Raw genomic sequence first — 21,505 nt, forward strand, 5'->3', positions numbered from 1 at the left:
ACTTTAAAATATTACATGAAAAATAAATTTCATATATTTTAAAAGTTAATTATGTTGCTAATTCAATTTTAATTAGGTTAGACTAATATAATTAACCTAATACAATTATTTAAATAAGGCAAATGGGCCTTCACAATTGGGGTAGTTCATGTGAGGGGGAGCTGGGTTCAGTATGTCGTACCCACTTCTATGGCCCCCAACACTCACACAAGGCCCAAAAGAGAGGAATTTAACCTTTAAATAAATAATTGTTATTCATTGAATAAGCCCAAATCTAATTGGACCTAAATAAATTTCCTTATGTCAAAATTTATTTTAGCAACCTAGTCCATTTACTTAGTAAAAACTTAAATGGGCTTCCTATATGCATCTAAGCCCAAAAGCAAACATATAGGCTCACACAGGTCAAATAATTTGGATGGGCCCTATCATGTTACTAGGTTTACACAGATGAAAGAAGTACAAAATTTACCTGTTACAAATTATTTATAAGATCTATTGACAATTGGACTATGATTAAAATCAGATCATTGGATCTGTCAACAAGTTAATCATAGCAATTTAGATCAGATAAATAATAGGTTTGTTAAAAAAGTTTTTGAATAAACAATAAAATAAACAAACATTGTCCATGTAACAGATGTGAAAATAAGATATTAATATAATTAAATTATTATTCTTAAACTAACCAAATAAAGGAAACTAATTTTAAAATATATAGGTTCATTTGAATCAAATTAAATTAAATATCTAATAAGATCAATGATTTGAAAGGAAAGAATCTTCAATATCACTTTCAGATCTTATAATTTAATAAAATAAACTAATTTTAAAATAGATTTGGTTAGATAATTATTATTTTAGGAATAAAATAATAAATGAATAATAATTACCATAATTATATGTCAAAATATCTCAAATTAAGCAATATTCAAATCTCTACAAAAATATCTATGTTATTTAAATATTTAAGATATGATTTATAAATTTCTAATAAGGAAAAAATCATATATATAGAAAAAAATATCATTTTTATACTTATAATTTATAAATAATTAAATATTTAACAAAATAACAAATTTTTGTATTTGAAAAACATTATGGTAAGTATATCTATAAAAATATCTATATTAATTTCAAATTTATTAATTATTTAATTTGTCATATAAGATAATTTTAATATAATATTTTAAATAAAAAGATAAAGTTATCTTTTAATTCAAAATATCTTTAATATCAAAATATCTAATCTTATAATTAAATAATAAATAAATATTAAAGAAGTTAACAAATTTTTAAATCTAACCATAATAGGAAATATTTAAAATTGGAAACATTCTAAAATAGAAATATTTAAAAATTGGAAAAATTCCAAATTGAAAATATTTAAAATTGGAAACATTTCAATTTAGAAATATTTAAAATTGGAAAAATAAATTTTGGGAAACAATCCCATGAAAAAATTAGATTTTTGGGGAAAAACCCACAAAATTCGCAATTTGTGGGGAACGGCCAGGATAGGCTGCATGCAGCAACCATGATTTCCAATCTTCCAAAATTCATATCTTTCTCAATTTTTATCGGAATCGAGTTCCGTAAAAACAAAAATTGCTCAATTTTTCACAAGGAATCCAAATAAAATATTTTCAAAAATTGAAAAAATATATTTCATGGAAAAATTTCGTACAACACATACATTCATCACATAAGCACATAAACCAACATGAAACCATCCAAATCAACACAAAAACATGCAACACATTGTTTTAATTCATATTACATGAAAGTAAATCATTACCATGGCTCTGGTGCCAGTTGTTGGAAATTATTTTACTAGGATCTAGATTTACTAACAAGTATGTTGGATTAACAACCTAATATGAATTCTAAAACAATTAAAATAAACACATATAAAGTTAAAAAACCTTACAGTGGGTGCAGCGGAATAATATGACTCATTCCGTTCAGATCTCTAGCCCTTGATTCCTTTCTATAGCAGAGCATCACCAAGATCTGAACCTGGATCTTCTTTTCTCCTTCTTTGATGCAGAAATTCCATAGTCTTACATACTATGATTGAGGTACCACTTGATGTGTGTGGGCACTACTCATCTCACAAGGATTTCGAAATTTTCTCTCTTTTTCTCTCTTAATTTCGTAGCCTTTTTGGCATACCAGAGAAGAGAACAAAGGGTTGCTTTATATAGGGAAAAGGGAGAGCACAACTTTCCAAATAAACAGTTTCCTCTTTTACTGTGTAATTGATTAACTTCCTTATTTAGTGTGATCCACCACTTTCCTATTTTTGCTAGGCTTTGATTAGCAATTACATGGCAATTAAAATTGAAAATAATAATTGGGAAAATCACAAAGAGGTGGCCGGCCATAGGGTGATATGGGCCTCACTTGGATTTTGCAATTTCCTCAATTTTATTTCTATTTCTCCAAAAATACCATTTTTACAATTCTAACACTACTACAAATATATTATATATCTTCGGTTTTCATATAGAAAAAAAATAAAAACCGAAGATAGATATTGATACAATCATTTTTCATCAATTTTTGGTTCCCACTCAACTAAAATTTAACTTTATCTTCAGTTTTTTCAAAAAAGCGAAGATAAAATGGAGGATGGCGTAACGCGAAAATAATTGAAGACCTATGTCTTCGGTTATAAGGGAATAACCGAAATTAAAGGTATTACTTAATATATATATGCTGAAACTGACCCTTTTGTCTTCCTAGCTCAAACCCTCGTATTAAGAAACCGCCGTTCCTCAACATCCCCAAAGCCCAAACACCGCCATTCCTCTCTCGTACTCAAGGACCATCTCCTTTTCTCCATCATCGGCTTCTCCACTGTCCTGTTCTTCTTGCAACAACCACTGACAGACCATTGGACCCTGCAATCTCCGGCGTTCCATAGGGTCCTAAGAACCCAGTCCCAACCCCGTGTAGCTTCGGTCTTCCTTTGCTCCAATCCTTCTAGCTCCTGCCGCATGATTTCCAAAATGTAAGATATTATTATTGTTATTATTATTATTATTATTATTATCATCAGTTCCCTTTCGTTTTCTCTCTCATCCCTGTGTGGAAACCCCCATCAGCGTCACCCAAACCCTGAAACCCCCATCGCCCAACTCCTAAACCACCCTATTGCTCTCTCTCAAGAGAGAAGTTGTAATAATTGTTTGCATAAGTAGAGACTAATGATAAATAATTAAATCTTAACATATTTTCAGAGACTAAAGGTAAGTCCACAGTCAAATCAACTATTGCAAGGTGTTCAACTCTAATGAAGCCCACAGCAAGCCATTTAGCGAAACAACGCCAGCTTGTACATTCCATACCATCAATGAGGTTGTTTATTTATTTTAATTAGTAACAGCTATTATAGGGCTGGTTTTTACTAAAGCCTAATCAATAAAATGGGTTTTTTTAACAGTACCTTATTACGTGCTATGAATGTAAGCATTTAATGTTTGCTATTATTTTTTTCTCTGGTCTAAATTTCGTAAGAATTTGGAACTAAGATTGTTAAAATTATTAGTTATGTGTCTAACTCTGTTTTTATTTAATATCACTCATAAACCTTTAGGCTTCAAACGAAATTAGGCATTATTGATGACGAAAGTTCACATAACTCCTTAGTTGCAGAGGAGAAAGCTACTGAAAGACGAAAATTGGAAGGTGGTTTCTTAAGTAAGGTACATTGAAAGTGGGCATTGTAGTCACTTTAAGCATGTCATTAGGTATTTATCTATTATGATCCTTGTCTTATGCTTCAAGAGAATTTGAATGCAAATTTTTAATAGGAAATTACAATCAATGTTTTATTAGATGCGATATTTTGTCATACATTAATAGGGAATGGAGACTGAAGATTTGAAACCATATGTATAATGTACACATTTGAAAAACTTGATTTATTACAATAGTTTGAACTTGACAATACAGGCTGCCCACTAAAGCATAAAGCTCTTTTGTTACACAAAGAAGCCAAAAGTGGAAGACAAAACTCACATTTTGATTTTATTTATTTTTGTGTTTTTACTGAGAATTATTACTGTGAATACTTCAAAACTAAATTATGTGGTACAATTTAAGTTTGGATTAGTATATAATATTATTGACAATGTGATCAATTCTCTTCTCATTATTTCCTCTCTTCTTCTTAGTGAAGAAATTGGTGGTATTTTACGGCTTAGCCACATGTCCTGCAGCTGAAATGGTGGAGGGGTCTAAGGTTTTTATTTTGAACAAGCATTCTGGAGGACTCCTTGAAAGCCCTTTCTACAGGTATGAGATTTAGCCTATTCTTCTCAAGCTAATGTAAATTACTATCCCAAAATTGAATTGCTAAAAAAGCTTAATGATCAGATCTTTATTTATCCTATTTCAAATTAAATCAATTTTTTTTTTGGAAAACTTCAGAATAGAAAACTCAAAAACAATATTTAAAACTAATAATATCCCAAGTTTGAATTACTAAATGCTAAAAAGATCATAATTTTATGTTGCCCTCTTTGAAACTAAATTTTCATTCTATTGTTCTAGACAAAAGTTTTTTATTTTTTTGTTCTTTTGAGGAACTGTTCGTGTTCAGCTTATGCTCTAAGTGGTGTTAGTGGTTGCATGTTGTAGTTTGATGAAAACTTAGTTGATATGATAGAATACAATGTTGGGGGACAAGATCTGTGTATTAAGATGGCTTGCTGCTTCTGAACTTGGTACACTTCAGATTTAACTAATTGACAAAATATTATTATGTTTATTTCTTAGTTAAGTAAATTTGAACAAGAATCTTCATCAAAATTCAAAACTTCATTCAAATGGTTTAATCTGGTTCGTTATTTTACTTTTCATTTATATAATGTCTCCTCAATAATATTGTGTTTGGCTACAGCTAGCACTAGAAAGCAGACGGACTGCAATAATTATCCCAATATCAATAGTCTCGATTCTTCTATTATTGATTTGTATTGGAGGCTATATTTTCTGGAACAGGAAGACCAACTCTCACAAAAGCCATGGTAAAAACTTTTACTAATGCACAAAAGTGATATGATGGGACTATGTGATTTAATTTAATTTATTTTGCTAAATTTTTGTAAGCAGAACATAAATATAGAAGGCAATATACAATGTGGAGATGGAGTTGCTAGAAATTGACACAACACTTGTACAAGCTAGCTTTAGACTTTTAATGTTAGGCAATATTACTTATTTTGTATGTTTATTAGTAAGGATTTATCATGTTGTAAATTATACCTTAATTTTATTATAATATAATTAAATTGTATCTTGTACTTTTAATTGTGTTATATAATTAAATTGATTTTTTATTTTAAATTAAATGTTACAATGAATTTATAATTATTTTAAAAAAAAGTACTCTATATTCAAATTTAAAAAATAAATACAAATAAATAAATAAAAAATGAGCAACCTTACGTCTTCGGTTATTTTGTATTAACCGAAGTTGTAAGTGACCCTATGTCTTCGGTTATTACATAATAACCGAAGAGATAGGTCATATTTATCTTCGGTTTTTTTGTAATAACCGAAGACGCAGGGTCTTCCCCCCTTGCAAAAGTGGTATCCACCTATGTCTTCGCTTATTACCTAATAACCGAAGACATAGGTCCCACTTATGTCTTCGGTATTTTCGTAACATATGTCATCGCCTCAAATGACTTCGCTAATTATTATATATAAAAACCGAAGAGAAACTGACATAAAAACCGAAGAGAAAGGTGCTTTTTCTAGTAGTGTAATCATTTAAATGCCAAAACTAATTATTTAATAACTAAAATAGATTATTAAATAATATTATCATTTAAAATAATTATTAATTAGACATGCAAAGTCTCTCAATTAATAATTAAACCTAGAAACCCTTTTCTTTACAATTTCATCATTAAACTGTGAGAATTCATAAAGTAGACATAGTCTAACTTTTAGAATTATAATTGATTAATTAAAATCAATTAACTGAGTCTTACAAGCAGTATGGTCTCAACTAGTATGGGGACCATGGGTCTATATAACCGAGCTTCCAATAAGTCGAACCGAATTTACCAAGTAAATTCCCTAACTTATTAATTCCTCATTGAATCCACACTTAGAACTTGGAACTCCACTCTCAGTCATATAGAACGCTCTATATGTTCCACGATATAGACACGTCATTAGTTATCCATTGTTATAACCTTAATGTGATCAATGATCCTCTATATAGATGATTTACACTGTACAGAGATTAAATTACCGTAACACCCTACAATGTATTTTATCCTTAAAACACTTAAACCCTTTATAAATGATATTTCACCTAAGTGAAATGAGATCTCCACCATTTATCTTCGTTTGGTTAAGCTCGAAGAAAATCATCCTTTACTTCTATTTGCCAAATAGAAGCTATAGATTCCATATTTATGTTAGCGCTCCCACTCAATTGCACTACCGTGTTCCCAAAATGTAAGTATCACCCTGACCCAAAAGTAGGCTTAACTTAACAAATCAAAGAACACGAATAACACTCTTGAGATTGAGCCTAACCATATCAGGATTGAGATCATTTGATCTAAGATCAACAGGTGATATTGAATTGAATAGATATTACGGTAAATTTTAATATATCTAATCAAAGTTCAATATCGGTCCCTTCCGATGTATACTCCATACATCCGATACTGGTAAACTTTGCCAATGTCCTGGAAAGGACATAACACTTTTCCAAGGTGTAAGAATACCTATCGCTGATTATACCATGTCAGTCTAAATCCAGTATTCTGACAAATCAGGGAATAAACTTTTAAACATATAATAAAGATTATATTCCACTGTGCTGACAACACTATAATCTTTAACAAACTCATATGTTCTGGACTTAAAAGGAATTCATACATTATATACATATAATCATGAAATAAATCATGTGAACCATGCAACATAAAATGTTATTTCTGATCTTTATTAATAAGTAAATCTGATTATATGAAATGAGTTTTATTTAGGGCATAAAACCCAACAGAATACGCCTCGAGTGAGCATCCCCACCTTCGTTACCGAGTCTTTCCAAAGCCTCCTAACGAATCTATCAATTATATTGACAGGGGAATTAACCCTAATTACATGACATACAATAGATGGATTCTAGTAGCTCACCTCATCTACTATATCCTCGAAATGAATTTTCACTTTGGAGCTTCGAGTCATGTTCTGTTTCTCAGCTGTCGTTAGAGTCTCATGTTGCTTCTTCAATTTCGTGCCATCAAAGCTGCTTTCCAAGTTTCATATCATATTGGATCTCAATATTGGGGGAATGGTCTGCTTCCCAACACTTAAATCATGTTTGGTGCGATTTTCTACACTCAGCCAATCTGAAATATCTTGACGAATCTCCGTTCTCCGATTAAAGATCTTCTCTGTTTCCTCAAGCGAGTAGACATTCTCGCACCAGGTCTCCTGTATTTCCAACTTCTGTGGTATCTCCAATTCCATCACCGCTAAAATTTCATCAACATATTTGGTTTTAATCACCATATCCCAAGAGGTAGGGCCAATCTTCTTAGGTTTAGCTTTCTTTGTAGAGTTCTTCCCAGTTCCCTAAACGGTCACTACTACAAAAGATACTTTTGGTGTCGGTTCAAGTATCATTTAATTTAAAAAAACTGACACTATAGATTACTCTTAGTTTTAAGTGTCAGTTTATAACTGACATCTAAAAAACCAATTGGTGTCGGTCAGTAGTCTGACACCAAAACTAAAACCGAGACTAAAAAAAATTTAAAGGAAAAAATTTAAAAATAAACACCCTTTTGGTCTCAATTTAGAACTGAGACTTAAAAAAAGTTTATACCTCTTTATGTCTCGGTTCTAACCCAAGACCAAAGTTTAATTTTTAAAGCCAAAAATAATATTAAAATGTTCTACACTGAAACCCTATTCCAACTTCTTCTTCTCCCAAACTCCTCTCCTTGTTCTCATTCTCTCGCGCCCATCCGCTTCTCTCCCTCGCTCAATGATCCTGACGGGTATCCCATCGTCTCGCGCCAGCCCCTTTCTCGCCTCTCTCTCTCTCTCTCTCTCTCTCTCTCTCTCTCTCTCTCTCTCTCTCTATACAAGACCTAGAACCAGACCCCTCCTCCCCCTCTCCTTCTGTCCTCGACCCTCTCTGTTTGATCGGCGTTGCGACCGAATCGGCCGTCGAAGGCCTAGCCCACCCCCTCTCTGTTCCATTCAGGTATATATATATTTATATAATATATTAATTTCTAATTTTAGGAAAAAGTCTCAGTTCTCAGGCCTTTAGAATTTTGTAAACAAACTTTGTATTGTTTATGTTTGTAATTTTGTAGTAGAGTTGAGTAATCATAATTGTGTTCTATAATTATGCTTCGGATTGATTTGAAGGTTACACCCAAATCTTCGTTCTTTATTTTTCTTTGACAGTAAGTCATCCATTTCTTTGATTTTCTTTCTATTTTTATATAGATTTTTTGCTCAAAATGTTGTATATATATGTGTGTTTATGTATTTATTTTTTTCTTGTTTGAAATCTTGATGTTTGTAAATAATGATTTTGAGATTTTGGAAAGTTTAGATTTGTGATTGTATTTTTTCAGCTCGTCATTATTAACTTATTATCAATCAATATATCTATTTGGTATTTTTTTCTTTCTGTACAAGGGTGTTAGTGTAAGATCGTTTGGTAGGTGTTGGGATCTTGAGGGTAGGGGACGATATAGTTGTATCCACTATATTGTTTTTGTTTGAATTGAGCTTTTGATGACCATATTTCATTACTTTTTTCTTTCATTTTCCCCCAAGTTTCATTTTCGATTGTATTGTTTAGTTGTCAAATACTATATAGACAAATGTAATTAAAATTTAATGGTACTTTAATTTATTTGTTGTAGACTTTATCTGTTTATGATTTTTCCTTTTAACACTTGGGAAGTAGTTGTGTTTTTGCTCTCATTTGTTGAGAAAATAATACCAATGTCTCTTCCAATACTCTTTTTTTTTTTTTTTAAGTTTATAAAATCTGCATAATGTCATAGCAGATTAAAGGAGCCATTCCATGAGAAGAAATGGTAATATATGAGAAGAAATGATCCATATAGAGAAACTTATTCTTTGTTGTTCAATTTTTACTTTCTAATAATATTTTTATACTTAGGACTATTTTCATTGGCAATTATATACAAATTTTATTTAGATACCAGACGAAATGTTGGTTGCTTTATACATGGAGTTATTTTTTTGAACTTGTTTGTCTCTTTTCAGTTTTACTTTTAGAAGTGTTAATAAAATATTTAAATGCTCTAAATATAAACTATATAAGTTTGAATTTTTGCTTCTTCCCATTTTGATTATATGATTGCCTTGATCAAATTCTAATTATATCTATTATTCTCTTCACAATAGATTTTGATATAACTTTTCTGATTTGATTTTGCTTCTTCCCATTTTTTGCTTCTTGTGTATTTTGATATAACTTTTCTGATTATGATTTCGCTTGAAGCTTAATACACTCACCCACTCACTTCACTGGGTAATTTTAGTTATTATGCTAAAATTATATATTAGAACTAGTTAATTTGCTATATTGATTGGTTGCCAAACTTTGTATTTTGTACATGTTCCTTTGCAATCTATGGACTGTTGGTTAGTTTCCTTCATAAGATAAATATTGTAATCTAGTTTTGTTCCCTTCTCTTCCAAGCAAGGGTAATTGAGAATCTTGTTTGAAAATGCAGTGTCATCATGGAATACGGTCATTATAGGTTTCCAAGTGGCTGCAGACACAGGTAGTAGAATCCTTATAAATTTTGAGTGCTATCTTAATAGTTCAGTTGTTATTTACAAGCCTAAATTTCTTAATTGGGATCCTAAACTAAACTTATATTTAATTAGACTTAATTGAAGATTTTGTCCTCTAATCTATTGCTCAATACTCAGGGTTTTAGGAGATTATTCAATGTGTCAGCAGGAATTCATGCATATGCTCTCAAAGCTGATTAAACAATTCCTACCTATTGATTTGTTGAAGTGGTTGATGAAACTTGTAAAATTTGGAATTTATATTTTGCTTGTTCTTTATTTTCTTGTGAAATGACTAAAACTTGTGTTTGTGCATATTCTATGTGTAATGCCATGTATGGATCAATTAATGGTTTATGGACCATATATTGATGTTTATTTAGGTATCTCTAATAGGTTTTTGGATGTAACTTTTAAGTGGACAATAAATTTTGGAATATGCATTTTTGTTCTTTTATATTTTCATGTAAAATGATTATATAATTAATGGTATATGTTCTATAGTTTGGTAATTTTAGAATTGATAAAGCCCATTTTTTATATTTTTTTTCAAAAATACATTTTTTAGTGTCAGTTATAAAACGACACTAAAACCCAATGGTGTCGGTTTTAAACTGACACTAAAAGAAAAAACATATATGTGTATTTTAAGTGTCGATTGTAAAACGACACCAAAAGTCAATAGTGTCGGTTTTGAACCGACACCAAAAATTGGACTTTTTGTCGCTGTGGAATAGGTGTCGGTTCTATGAACTGACACTAAAAGTATAAGTGTCAGTTTAAAACCGACACCAAAAGTGTAGTTTGTAGTAGTGGGTGTTCTTCTTCGGGCATCCATGACCTAGAAGTCCACACATACACTCTGGAAGAGTTATAGAAAATATATGATCATAGATAATATACGGTGATGTTTTGAAAGTAATAATAATAATCTTATGAGACATATTATCACCAAAAGAATTATGGATCATATGTGCATGAGGGGGAGACATGTATATTGCACTCTTTTCCCCTTAGCTCAGGTTTTGTGCCATTGGGTTTTCTTGGCAAGGTTTTTAATGAGGCAACTTGCACATAGTTATGAATATGAAATATATATTGCACTCTTTTTTTGTTAGCTCAGTTTTTGTCCCACTGGTTTTCCTGACAAGGTTTTTAACGATGCAACTTTAATAGATGTTAACATACTTGCATTTTATGAAGCAAGTAGAGAATGTGTGGGAGTGAGATCATTGACATAGCATATTCAGGAAACATATGGATTGCACTCTATAAAGATGTATCAACACAAGCAATTCTCTATGAAGATAATACTACTTGCATCGCTCAACTAAAAGGAGGGTACATTGAAGGAGATAGAATTAAAACACATTTCACCAAACTTCTTCTTTATACATTTCAAGAAAATGTATATTGGTGTTCAACAAATTCAATCAAGTGTCAATCTTGCAAACTTATTCACAAAGTTATTACCAACATCAACAATTTAGAAGACGACATACAAGATCAAAATTCGTCGATTAGAAGATCTCCATGAATACTTAAATGAGGGGGAGTTAGTTTACACGGCACTCTTTTTTCTTTTGACCAAGTTTTTTAGCAAGATTTTTAATGAGACAGTTTTTATGGACATCCAAGGGGGAGTGTTATGAAATATTATTTATGGATGTCCAAATTACCAAATTAATTATCACCATTAATGCTTGATTATATTTTTCTTTTACTACATTGATTTAGTTTCTCATTCTTTTAGTCATATTTTTGTATAAATAGGGGTTCACCCCATTAGAATAAACAACTGAAAAATTCTCATTTACTTTCTCTTTCTCTCTTCATCTTCTTCTTCTTTTCTTCTTATCTACTTTATATTATTCTATATTATTTTATAACAAAATAATATTTTTAAAGAAATATATTTTTTTAAAAAATAAAATTGAAATTAAAATAAATATTTTTGGGTTTTGAATTTGAAATTCAAATTCAATATCCATAACTATATTAAAACACATATTGTTTTTAATTCGATTAAAATAATAAAAATTATTTTTTAAGACAAAACATAAAGTGATAATTAAGCTGTCTTAATAAATATTTATTTAAGAATAAATTGATTAAAAATCTTTTAATTAATTTATGGATTATAAAATTGTTTTGAATAAAAATATTTTTTTGAGAAGAAATTGATTAAAATTATTTTAATTAATTGAAGGGTCTAAGAGATGTTTTAAATAAAAATTTATTTAACAATAATTATTTTAATTAGTTTTAAGTCTTACGATGATCCTACAAAATTATAAAATTTCTCTTGCAGCGATAAAGAGAAGGACTTGTAATTTATTTAGGGTGCGTTTAGAAGTAACTGTGTAATTACTAGGTAGAGTAATTACTAGGGTGGTAATTACTAGGGTGGTAATTACACAGTGTAGTAATTACACTATATTTTAAAATGCAAGGTGTGTTTGGATATGAGGTGGTAATTACATATGAATTCCTAATATCTTGTTTGGTAAAATAGTTAATAATTACATGGGAAAATAATATTTTTTAGTAGCTAATGTTTAATATGAAAAGTTTTTAGCAATTACACAGTGTAATTACATTCAATTCTCATGGGGGGGCATGAGAATTGGAGAGTGTAATTAGAACCCCTCAATTACTTCCAATTACACAGTTACAGTGTAATTACATGGTCAGACAAACATGGCAAATTGTGTAATTATCTCCAATTACACACAAATCTAATTACATTGTGGCTTTCCAAACGCACCCTTATAATTTTTACAAAGAGTTGTGAAATTAGAAATACCCAAATTTTATCCGATTTATCATTATTATGTATTTAATGTCTTTAAATAAATTTTTATTAATAGTTGATTAAAAACATGCTCATGCATTAGTGAATAACATGTTATATATAGAAATTCCACATAGTTATATTATCACGCATCTCATAGTAGAAACTGTTAGAACTTATTTTATAAGGATCTAGATAAACTAACATGTATGTTGATTATAACACTATTATCTAACCTCTTAAATATAAATTTCTAAAATAATAAAATAAACATATAAAAGATTAAGAAATCCTTACATTGATAGCAGCAGTATATAATGACGCATTCCATTCAGATGTAAGCTTTAAATGTTCTACAAAAATTCTTAATAAAGGAGTTTATTACTGTTGAATTATTTTCAAGCTATACACAACCATTAATAAGGATTATGCCCAAGTTTAACTTAGATCCGAACCATAATCAAGGTTCCTTCGGTTATCCTCATTTTAAGGGGAGCAGCAAAAGAAAAGGCTCAGCAAGCCAGCAAGGCATATTTACATAAACGTAAAGCACAAGTTCAAAAAACCAATTTACTCGGACAACAACTATGTAATTGAACAACTTAAAAAGCATCTCAACAAATTCACTAAATCATTTGGCTAGAGAAGATTAAAAAACGTAATAAGTCAGTCTCTAAATTTCTCAACGTCATTACAACTTTTGCCGAACTGGGTGTCCTCAAAAGACACAAATATGAAGAAAAAAAAATAGGATTAATGGTACATCGTCACACACACACACACAGAGAGAGAGAGAGAGAGAGAGAGAGAGAGAGAGAGAGAGAGAGAGAGAGAGAGAGAGAGAGAGAGAGAGAGAGAGAGAGAGAGAGAGAGAGAGAGAGAGAGAGAGAGAGAGAGAGAGAGAGAGAGAGAGAGAGAGAGAGAGAGAGAGAGAGAGAGAGAGAGAGGTGCTTACCAAAAGTTGGGGACCGACGGTGACAGCAGACGGAAGTGGGTGGAGGCGCGGCTGGGTTTTCGAAATGGGTCTGCTAGGGTTTTGAATGGGGGGACAATGCGTGAAATAATGAAATAACTGTTTGTAAAATTTGAGTTTTACAAATGCATTATCTTATTTGCTTCGGTGCACAACCGTGGCAAATATATTAACCTCAATTGTAAACTGAAGCAAAAGAAATTTGCTTCAATTTTGCACTGATGCAAAATGTAAAAGACAATTGTTTAAATTGTCACATTTTACCTCGGTTGTAATTTTTGCGTCGGGATACAACCCAACGCTAATCGTTATTTTTTAGCTTCAATCACACACTCAAGCAAAAAATCTCCTCTTATTTTTTTTCTCGGTCAACCATTTTAGAGAGACGTGTTGACCGACACAAAAAATATTTTTTGTAGTAGTGTCATGATTATGCATCTATGATATTACTTTATGTGATTATAGTTAGGGTTATTATTAAAATTGTGAAATTTACAATCTAATTACATCGGGTAGATTAACATAGGTGATGCAAGATTGAGAGATAAATATTTACTAAGTATCGTAGTAATTTTAAATTGTGAAATCAACAGATGGAATATTTAGGATTATTTTTGGAGTGAGACTTAATGAATGAATGTGAGGTTTAACAATTGTATAGAGATATATGTAATTGGTCACTTATATATATATTTTTATGATGTATTATGTTCTTGAAAATATTAGAATAAAGTAAGTACATTTTAAATTTGTATTTATATTACAGTGAAATTGAAACTTTAATAATTTTTTTATATTAATTTTTCTCTACTAAATTACTAGTTAATTTATTGTTTTTATTTGTTCTTATTTTATTTTACTCTGTTATTGAATTATTAAAAATGGTGACTATATTTTTATATAACCTGTTATAATAGATCACTAATAGGTAAAAAATCTTGTTTTTAGACTCAAATAATTACAATTAACTATATACTTAAAATAAATTAATTTTTTAATCAAAATATTTAATAAGATATTTTTCATAACTAATATTTATAAATATTTTTATTTTTTATTTATAAGAAAATAAATAAAATGAGGTTAGTAGGTTAGATGTAATTTATTAATTATTTTTATTTAATTTTTAAATTAATCACAAATTATTTAATAATAATTCAATAACAAAAATAAATGTAATCACCCATTTAATGTAATCATTAAAAATTATTAGTTACTTATATAAAATAAATTAGGTTTTATTATTTGATATAATTAATTACTTTAATTACTTAAGATATAATATTGGTCACTTAACCACTATTATTATTTATTGAATTGTGCACTTACTAGCATGGCACATAAATTTAAATTTAGCAACAATGTCCATGTGATATTTAAGCGAAGAAAACAATTCTCCATGTGCTATTTGTGTTTGCGCGCGTGACTTTTCATTTCTTTTCCTGTTGAATGTTATTCATTTTTTTTTTTTTAAAAAAAAAAAGAAAAAGTAGGAGAGACACCTTGCTCATTCATCCCACCCTAATTCGTACGGTTACAGTGGTACGATCCAAGGTGCGCTACCATGATCTTCATTCATTCTACCCTAATTCGTGCGGTTACAGGGGGGTGTACGATCCAACGTACAGTTTCCCGCCCGAGAAAATTGCATGGTCTGCTTCCATTGGACTGTCTAGTGCACGCGCCAACTACTCGTGTACCAACAAACCAAAAGTTCTATTGGATTTTCCACCTCCAACGTACTATTGCAGCTCCTGCCCTCAGCCACAGCCACACCACAACCCTTTGGTTTGGCCCTTTCTTTTCTCACTCAAAAAAAAGTTTTCATTCATTCTTTTAAGGACAAAAAAAAAAAAAATATCCGTTGTGACTCCATCTTTTCGATATATTTTCTTATAAATTGATACCCATTTGCCTTCTTTCAGTCTAAGACCCTTTATTCAGTATAAGATTTTGGTAATTGTCGTCCTCATTTTCTTTCACCATATCCCCATCTCCACCTCTTTTCCCTCTGCTCTACGAGACCCTTTTTCTTTAAATTCCCTGTTTGGATAAAAAAGAGGAGAGAAGAGAAATCCAAAATGGATAATGACTCCTTTTCTAGCCACCTTTCCCGAGAAAGTGAGACCCTTTTGGAGCAAAAGTTTGAAGATGATGAAGGCGTATTTATCAACTTCAGAAACATGAGTCCTTCCGAAGAGGAAGAGCATGTAATAAATTTACTGATTGAAGAAACCGAGTTCGTGTTTAAGAAGGATGAATCTTTGGTGTTTGGAGACGAAGTTGAATACGCTCGTTTAGAAGCTATAAACTGGATTGTCAAAGTAAGTCGAAAAAAACCCCTCATTACTTGATTTTGTTCAGCTTGAGTTTATCATCAGTTTTTTAGAACTCACCCCTTTCTGTTATTGTTGTCAAACCCTAGACTGGAGCAGCTTTTGGATTTCAGAAGAAAACAGCATATTTATCCATGATATACTTCGATCGATATCTCTGGATGAGGCCCATAGAGACTGTTGAGTTTTATATATATTATTATTATTAGTATTTTCATCTAATCATATTCAAAGCTTGCTGTTTGGTGTTAGTTAATATTATGTTTTTTGCAGAATCGTCAAATATGGTTGATCGGCTTACTATCGGTTGCAGCTCTGAGAGTGGCTGCAAAAATGGAAGAGCCAAAAATTCCATCTGTATCAAAATTTCGATACGAATATAACAATGTAGTTGAAAGTAAAGTTATTGGCAGGATGGAGCTTTTGCTGTTGAACACATTCGATTGGAAATTGCCTTCAGTCACTCCTTTTGCTTTCCTCCATTACTTTGTCACCAGACTTTGCCAAGAATCTCCACCAAGAAATTTGCTTTCTAGGATTTCAGCTCTCATTATGGCTACACTGAATGGTATTATTATTATTATTATTATTATTATTATTATTATTATTATTATTATTACTATTATTGTTGTTGTTGTTGTTATTAATATTATTATTATTATTATTTCTATTATCTTCATTGACAGGGATAAAAATTATTTTTTATTATTATTATTATTATTATTATTATTATTATTATTATTATTATTGTTGTTGTTGTTGTTATTGTTATTGTTATTGTTATTATTATTATTATTATTATTATTATTATTATTATTATTATTATTATTATCATTATTATTATTTGGATTAGCTTCATTGAGAGAGATAAAAATTATTTGTGCTGTTGAAAACGTAGAGATCAATATAGTAGAGTATAGACCGTCAATCATAGCAGCGGGAGCAACATTGGTTGCATTGAACCACAAAATGACCAAGTCAGAAGTGGAGTTGAAGATGAATTCCATTCCTCATCATAAATCTCTGAATATTGTGAGTAGTTTTTCTTTGTGCTATTTTATTCTTCGTTTTTTTTCATCTGAATATTTTATTCTTGTATTAGTCATATAAGACAATTCATGTCGTGTTAGATATTTATTTATGTTGAATATTTTTTTCTTGTTCATATAGGAAGACGTGTTTTCATGCTACAATCTAATTCAGGAGTTAAAGATTGATGAAAAGACGTCCATTTTGTCCTCGCCGATTGCTTCATCATTTACAAATGAATTACACAATGAAAGGGAAAGGCCTCGCAGTGACGAACACCATGATGAGAGAGTGAATATAACTATGCCCTCTAATTCTAAGGAGTAAGTTTGTTTCTTAAAAGATCAATGAAAGAAAGAAAGAAAGCATTTGGGCTACTTATAAAAGCTGATGATTTACAGATAGCAAAAGAGGAGTGATGGCGGAAATGTGATCGAAGAAGAGGATTTTCTATTTATTTTTATTTTAAGAACTTGCTAAAGTTTGTGTAACAGTCGTCTGCTACTTGATACTTTTTATCCTATATAATTTGCTTTGGTTTTTTGTGATTTGAAAAGATTAGCAAACCCTACCTTTTGATGCATTGCTTTTGTGGAAGTTTATTTATATATCTATTTGTGGGAAATTTTATGGTTTACCTATTAAAAATATAGGAGTACGGATGTTTTCTCTTATTCTTTTCCATATTCATATTCTTTTAATATTTTTATTTATATATAGTGTATATCTTACTTATTATTTTTTTATACGCATGATTATTGTTTCAAAATTTACACTGTCTTAAATAATACAATAATGAGACTAATTATTCATATATCAAAATATATCGAAAGAATACGGAAGAAAGAAATGCATGGGCACACTTATTTTTAGAGTACACATAAAATCAACTTATATTTATTTATTTATTGTGCCTGTGTTCGGTGTTGGCCATCAAATCAATTTATATTTTTTTCTTGAAAAGATAAACTATTATTGTGTGTGTGAGAGAGAAGGGTTTGTAAAGTTAAAATGTGACTTGTCATTTACTTCAGTGTTTGGGGGGAATATACCTGTGTAAAGCGATACCTTCCCTTCTACAATTTCAAAAGCACTAGCTTTGTAGTGTGTGTTGTGGGTCCAATTCAGGCCCAAGCAAATATAATTTGTCCATCCAAAATCAATCATGTAATAATGATCACGTTTTTATAAAAGTTTTTTTTTTTTGGTGGTTTAGCTCTAACCATATTTTGGACACAAATTTAAAAATTATAGTATGTTACGTTGTATGTTTTTGCGGTCCACACCCCCTAACACGTGTGAAATGGTATATTTTTGTATTATAACAAACAAACAAAACAAAATGTCGCAAATTAAGCCATCTTTTTTCCGTTTGAAAAAAAACAAGAAAAAGTTTTTTTTTGTAAAAATTAGTTTATGACTTGTTTTGGTTAGCATATGAAAAACTTGCACAGCTGCAAACATTATTTGGACATGCCATTATATGTCTATTTAGGTAAGAAAATTGGACAAATTTGTATAAATAAAATTTGAGTTTCTATGCATTTAAGGGTGCCTGTAATAAAAACCCATCTACTTTTTGTTAAGAGTTCAAAGCTATATTATTATTTTACAACAACACAAGTACTCCTCCCGTAACCCTATGCTCCTCTTCTCTTGGCTTTTCCATCCTAGTTGAGGACAAGAAAATTCACCATAATTTTGAACTCCGTTAACATCGTTATAGCGTTACCTCCTCTCACTCCCTTCTGTTCATTATCAATACTAATCTTGAAACACACCATGATTATTTTGGATGTCCAACACTATGAAGATCACCAGCAATAACATCTCTTTACACCCGAGAAAGACTTCTATGCCAACTATTATTCTCGAGTTAGAAACAACCATTATCAATTTTTTTTTTTCTCTTTTTAACAAGTCAATATGTAAAACCATAAAGTTTCATTAAGACACTTCTATGCATATCTTTTGGTTTTGTGCACTATTTTCTATCAAATCTGAAACTCTATAAAAATTATGAAAACATTTCAATGGTTTCAAAAAGAAAAAGACTTGGTAATTGAAGAAATTTCCATGCCAATTCAATATGGCGCCACTACTAGAAAATTGGACTTTAGAGGCAGTTTTTAAGGGCCTTTAGCGTCAATTTTAATAAAATTCGCTACTGGCGTTGTTCCAACAACGCTATAGAGGAGAAGTATTGACCGATGGTGTAAGGTAACCCTATGCTGTCGATTATTATAAAATAACCAACAACATAGGGAGAGAATGTTGGGTTTTGTGCCCTAAATAAAACTCATTTCAATATAATCAGATTTACTAATAAAGATCAGAAATAACATTTTATGTTGCATGGTTCACATGATTTATTTCATGATTATTTAATGTATAAATTCTATTAAGTCCAGAACATATGTATTTGTTAATGATTATAGTGTTGTCAGCACAGTGGAATATAATCTTGATTATATGTTCGAAAGTTTTAATTCCCTAATTTGTCAGTTCACTGGATTTAGACTGGCATGATAATCAGCGATAGGTATGCTTACACCTTGGATAAGTGTTATGTCCTTTCCAGTGCATTGTCAAAGTTTACCAGTATCGGATGTATGGAGTATACATTGGAAGGGACCAATATTGAACTTTGATTAGATATGTTAAATTTAGCGTAATATTTATTCAATTCAATATCAACTAGTTGATCCTAGATCAAATGATCTTAATCCTGATATGATTAGGTTCGATCTCAAGAGTGTTATTCGTGTTCTTTGATTTGTTAGTTAAGCCTACTTTTGGGTCAGGGTGATACGTACATTTTGGGAACACGGTAGTACAATTGAGTGGGAGCGGTAGACATAGATATGGAATCTATAACTTCTATAGGTATTTAGAAGTGAAACGATGATTTCCTTCGAGCTTGGCTAAACAGAGATAAATGGTTGAGTACTCATTTCACTTCACTGAAATATCATTTATACGGAGCTAAGTGTTTTAAGGATAAAATACATTGAAGGGTGTAATGGTAATTTAGTCCCTATACAATGTAGATCATCTATTAGAGGATCATTGATCAAATTAGGATTATAACAATAGATAATTAATAGCATATCTATATCGTGAAACATACAGAGCGTTCTATACGACTGAGAGTGCAATTCTAAGTTCTATGCGTGGATTCAACAAGGAATTAATAAGTTAGTGGATTTACTTGGTAAATTCTTGATCTGCTTATTGGAAGCTCGGTTATATAGGCCCATGGTCCCCATACTAGTTGAGACCATACTGCTTGTAAGACTCAGTTAATTGGTTTTAATTAATCAATTATAATTCTAAAGTTAGATTATGTCTAGTTTATGAATTTTCACTAAGCAAGGGCAAAATTGTGAAGAAAAGAGATTCTAAGTTTTATTTGTTAATTAAGAGACTTTATATGTCTAATTAATAAATATAATAAATGACAATATTATTTAATAACTAATTTTTAGTTATTAAATAATTAGAATTGGCATTTAAGTGGTTAAAATTGAAAAATTGGCGTTTTTGAGAAAATGGGATGAAAAAATGACAAAATAGCAAAATTGCAAAGTGGGCCCAATCCACAATCCATGCCCGACCACACTTAGTGGATTTTACCATTTATTTTTCTATTATTTTAATGTCAAATAATTCTAACCTAAACCTAGGTGGTTACCTATAAATAGGTAGTGATGACTTCAGGAAAAAGATGATGCATCCCATTCCTTCAGAGAAAAATTCTAAGCCTTCTACCTATACCCTAGCCACCACTATCTACCTCTCTTTTCTTCTTCAATTTTTGAACCTTGAGTGAATGAGTGAGGGCCCACACACATCAAGTGGTATCTCAATCATAGTGTGGAAGATTGTGAAGAATCCAATCAACAAGAAGGAGAATCAGCATCAAGGAAGGAGAGAAAGAGATCCAGGTTCAGATCTTGATAATACTCTGCTACATAAAGGAATCAAGGGCTAGAGATCTGAACGGAAGGAGTCATTATATTCCACTGCACCCAATGTAAGGTTTCCTAAACATTATATGTGTTTATTTCATTGTTTTAGAATTCATATTAGGATGTTAATAAAACATACTTGTTAGTAAATCTAGATCCTGGTAAAATATTTCCAACAACTGGCCTCAGAGCCATGGTAATGATTTATTTTCATGAAATATGAATTAAAACGATGTTATGTGTTTATTTGGATGGCTTCATGTGGTTTATGTGTTATTTGATGAATGTATGTGTTGTACAGAATTTTTTCTGTGAAAAATATTTTTTTCTGTTTTTTGAAAATATTTTATTTGGATTCCTTGTAAAAAAAAATTAAGCAATTTTTCGTTTTTACGGAACTCGATTCTGATAAAAATTGAAAAAGTTATGAATTTTGGAAGTTTCGGGTTGAAAGGTTGTCAAGGGATGCACTTTGCACGCACCAGTCACTCGGAGAAGGTGCTTGTGCGCGCGCGTACTTCAAACATTTCATTGTCTGAACCCATGCGTCTCGCCCAAGACCCTGCTG

General features: G+C 30.6%; 1 protein-coding gene and 2 long non-coding RNA genes across 3 annotated transcripts; all 3 read left to right on the forward strand.

Annotated features, from left to right (window-relative positions):
- Positions 1-4,185: 4,185 nt before the first annotated feature.
- LOC133032687 (uncharacterized) lies at positions 4,186-5,313 on the forward strand. The gene is made up of 3 exons (XR_009685261.1): positions 4,186-4,302; positions 4,910-5,036; positions 5,122-5,313. It is a non-coding gene; the product is annotated as an uncharacterized LOC133032687 (long non-coding RNA).
- Positions 5,314-7,899: 2,586 nt separating this feature from the next.
- Positions 7,900-10,291, forward strand: LOC115702532 (uncharacterized). The gene is made up of 3 exons (XR_009685045.1): positions 7,900-8,251; positions 9,771-9,821; positions 9,973-10,291. It is a non-coding gene; the product is annotated as an uncharacterized LOC115702532 (long non-coding RNA).
- Positions 10,292-15,529: 5,238 nt separating this feature from the next.
- Positions 15,530-17,506, forward strand: LOC115707990 (cyclin-D5-1-like). The gene is made up of 5 exons (XM_030636494.2): positions 15,530-15,925; positions 16,027-16,116; positions 16,211-16,505; positions 16,836-16,969; positions 17,108-17,506. Exons 1-5 carry the CDS (start codon positions 15,683-15,685, stop codon positions 17,291-17,293), a joined length of 948 nt encoding a protein of 315 aa, XP_030492354.1. The 5' UTR covers positions 15,530-15,682; the 3' UTR covers positions 17,294-17,506.
- The last annotated feature ends 3,999 nt before the right edge of the window (positions 17,507-21,505 follow it).

Source organism: Cannabis sativa, chromosome X (assembly GCF_029168945.1).
Source record: "Cannabis sativa cultivar Pink pepper isolate KNU-18-1 chromosome X, ASM2916894v1, whole genome shotgun sequence".
Taxonomy (NCBI): Eukaryota; Viridiplantae; Streptophyta; class Magnoliopsida; order Rosales; family Cannabaceae; genus Cannabis; species Cannabis sativa.

Bases quoted from the DNA above. Each gene is read 5' to 3' on its own strand.
- LOC115707990 (XM_030636494.2), top strand. From the start codon at position 15,683: ATGGATAATGACTCCTTTTCTAGCCACCTTTCCCGAGAAAGTGAGACC. The intron at 16,506-16,835 runs GTATTATTATTA...TTGAAAACGTAG, and splicing joins CATTATGGCTACACTGAATG to AGATCAATATAGTAGAGTAT. The intron at 16,970-17,107 runs GTGAGTAGTTTT...TTGTTCATATAG, and splicing joins ATCATAAATCTCTGAATATT to GAAGACGTGTTTTCATGCTA.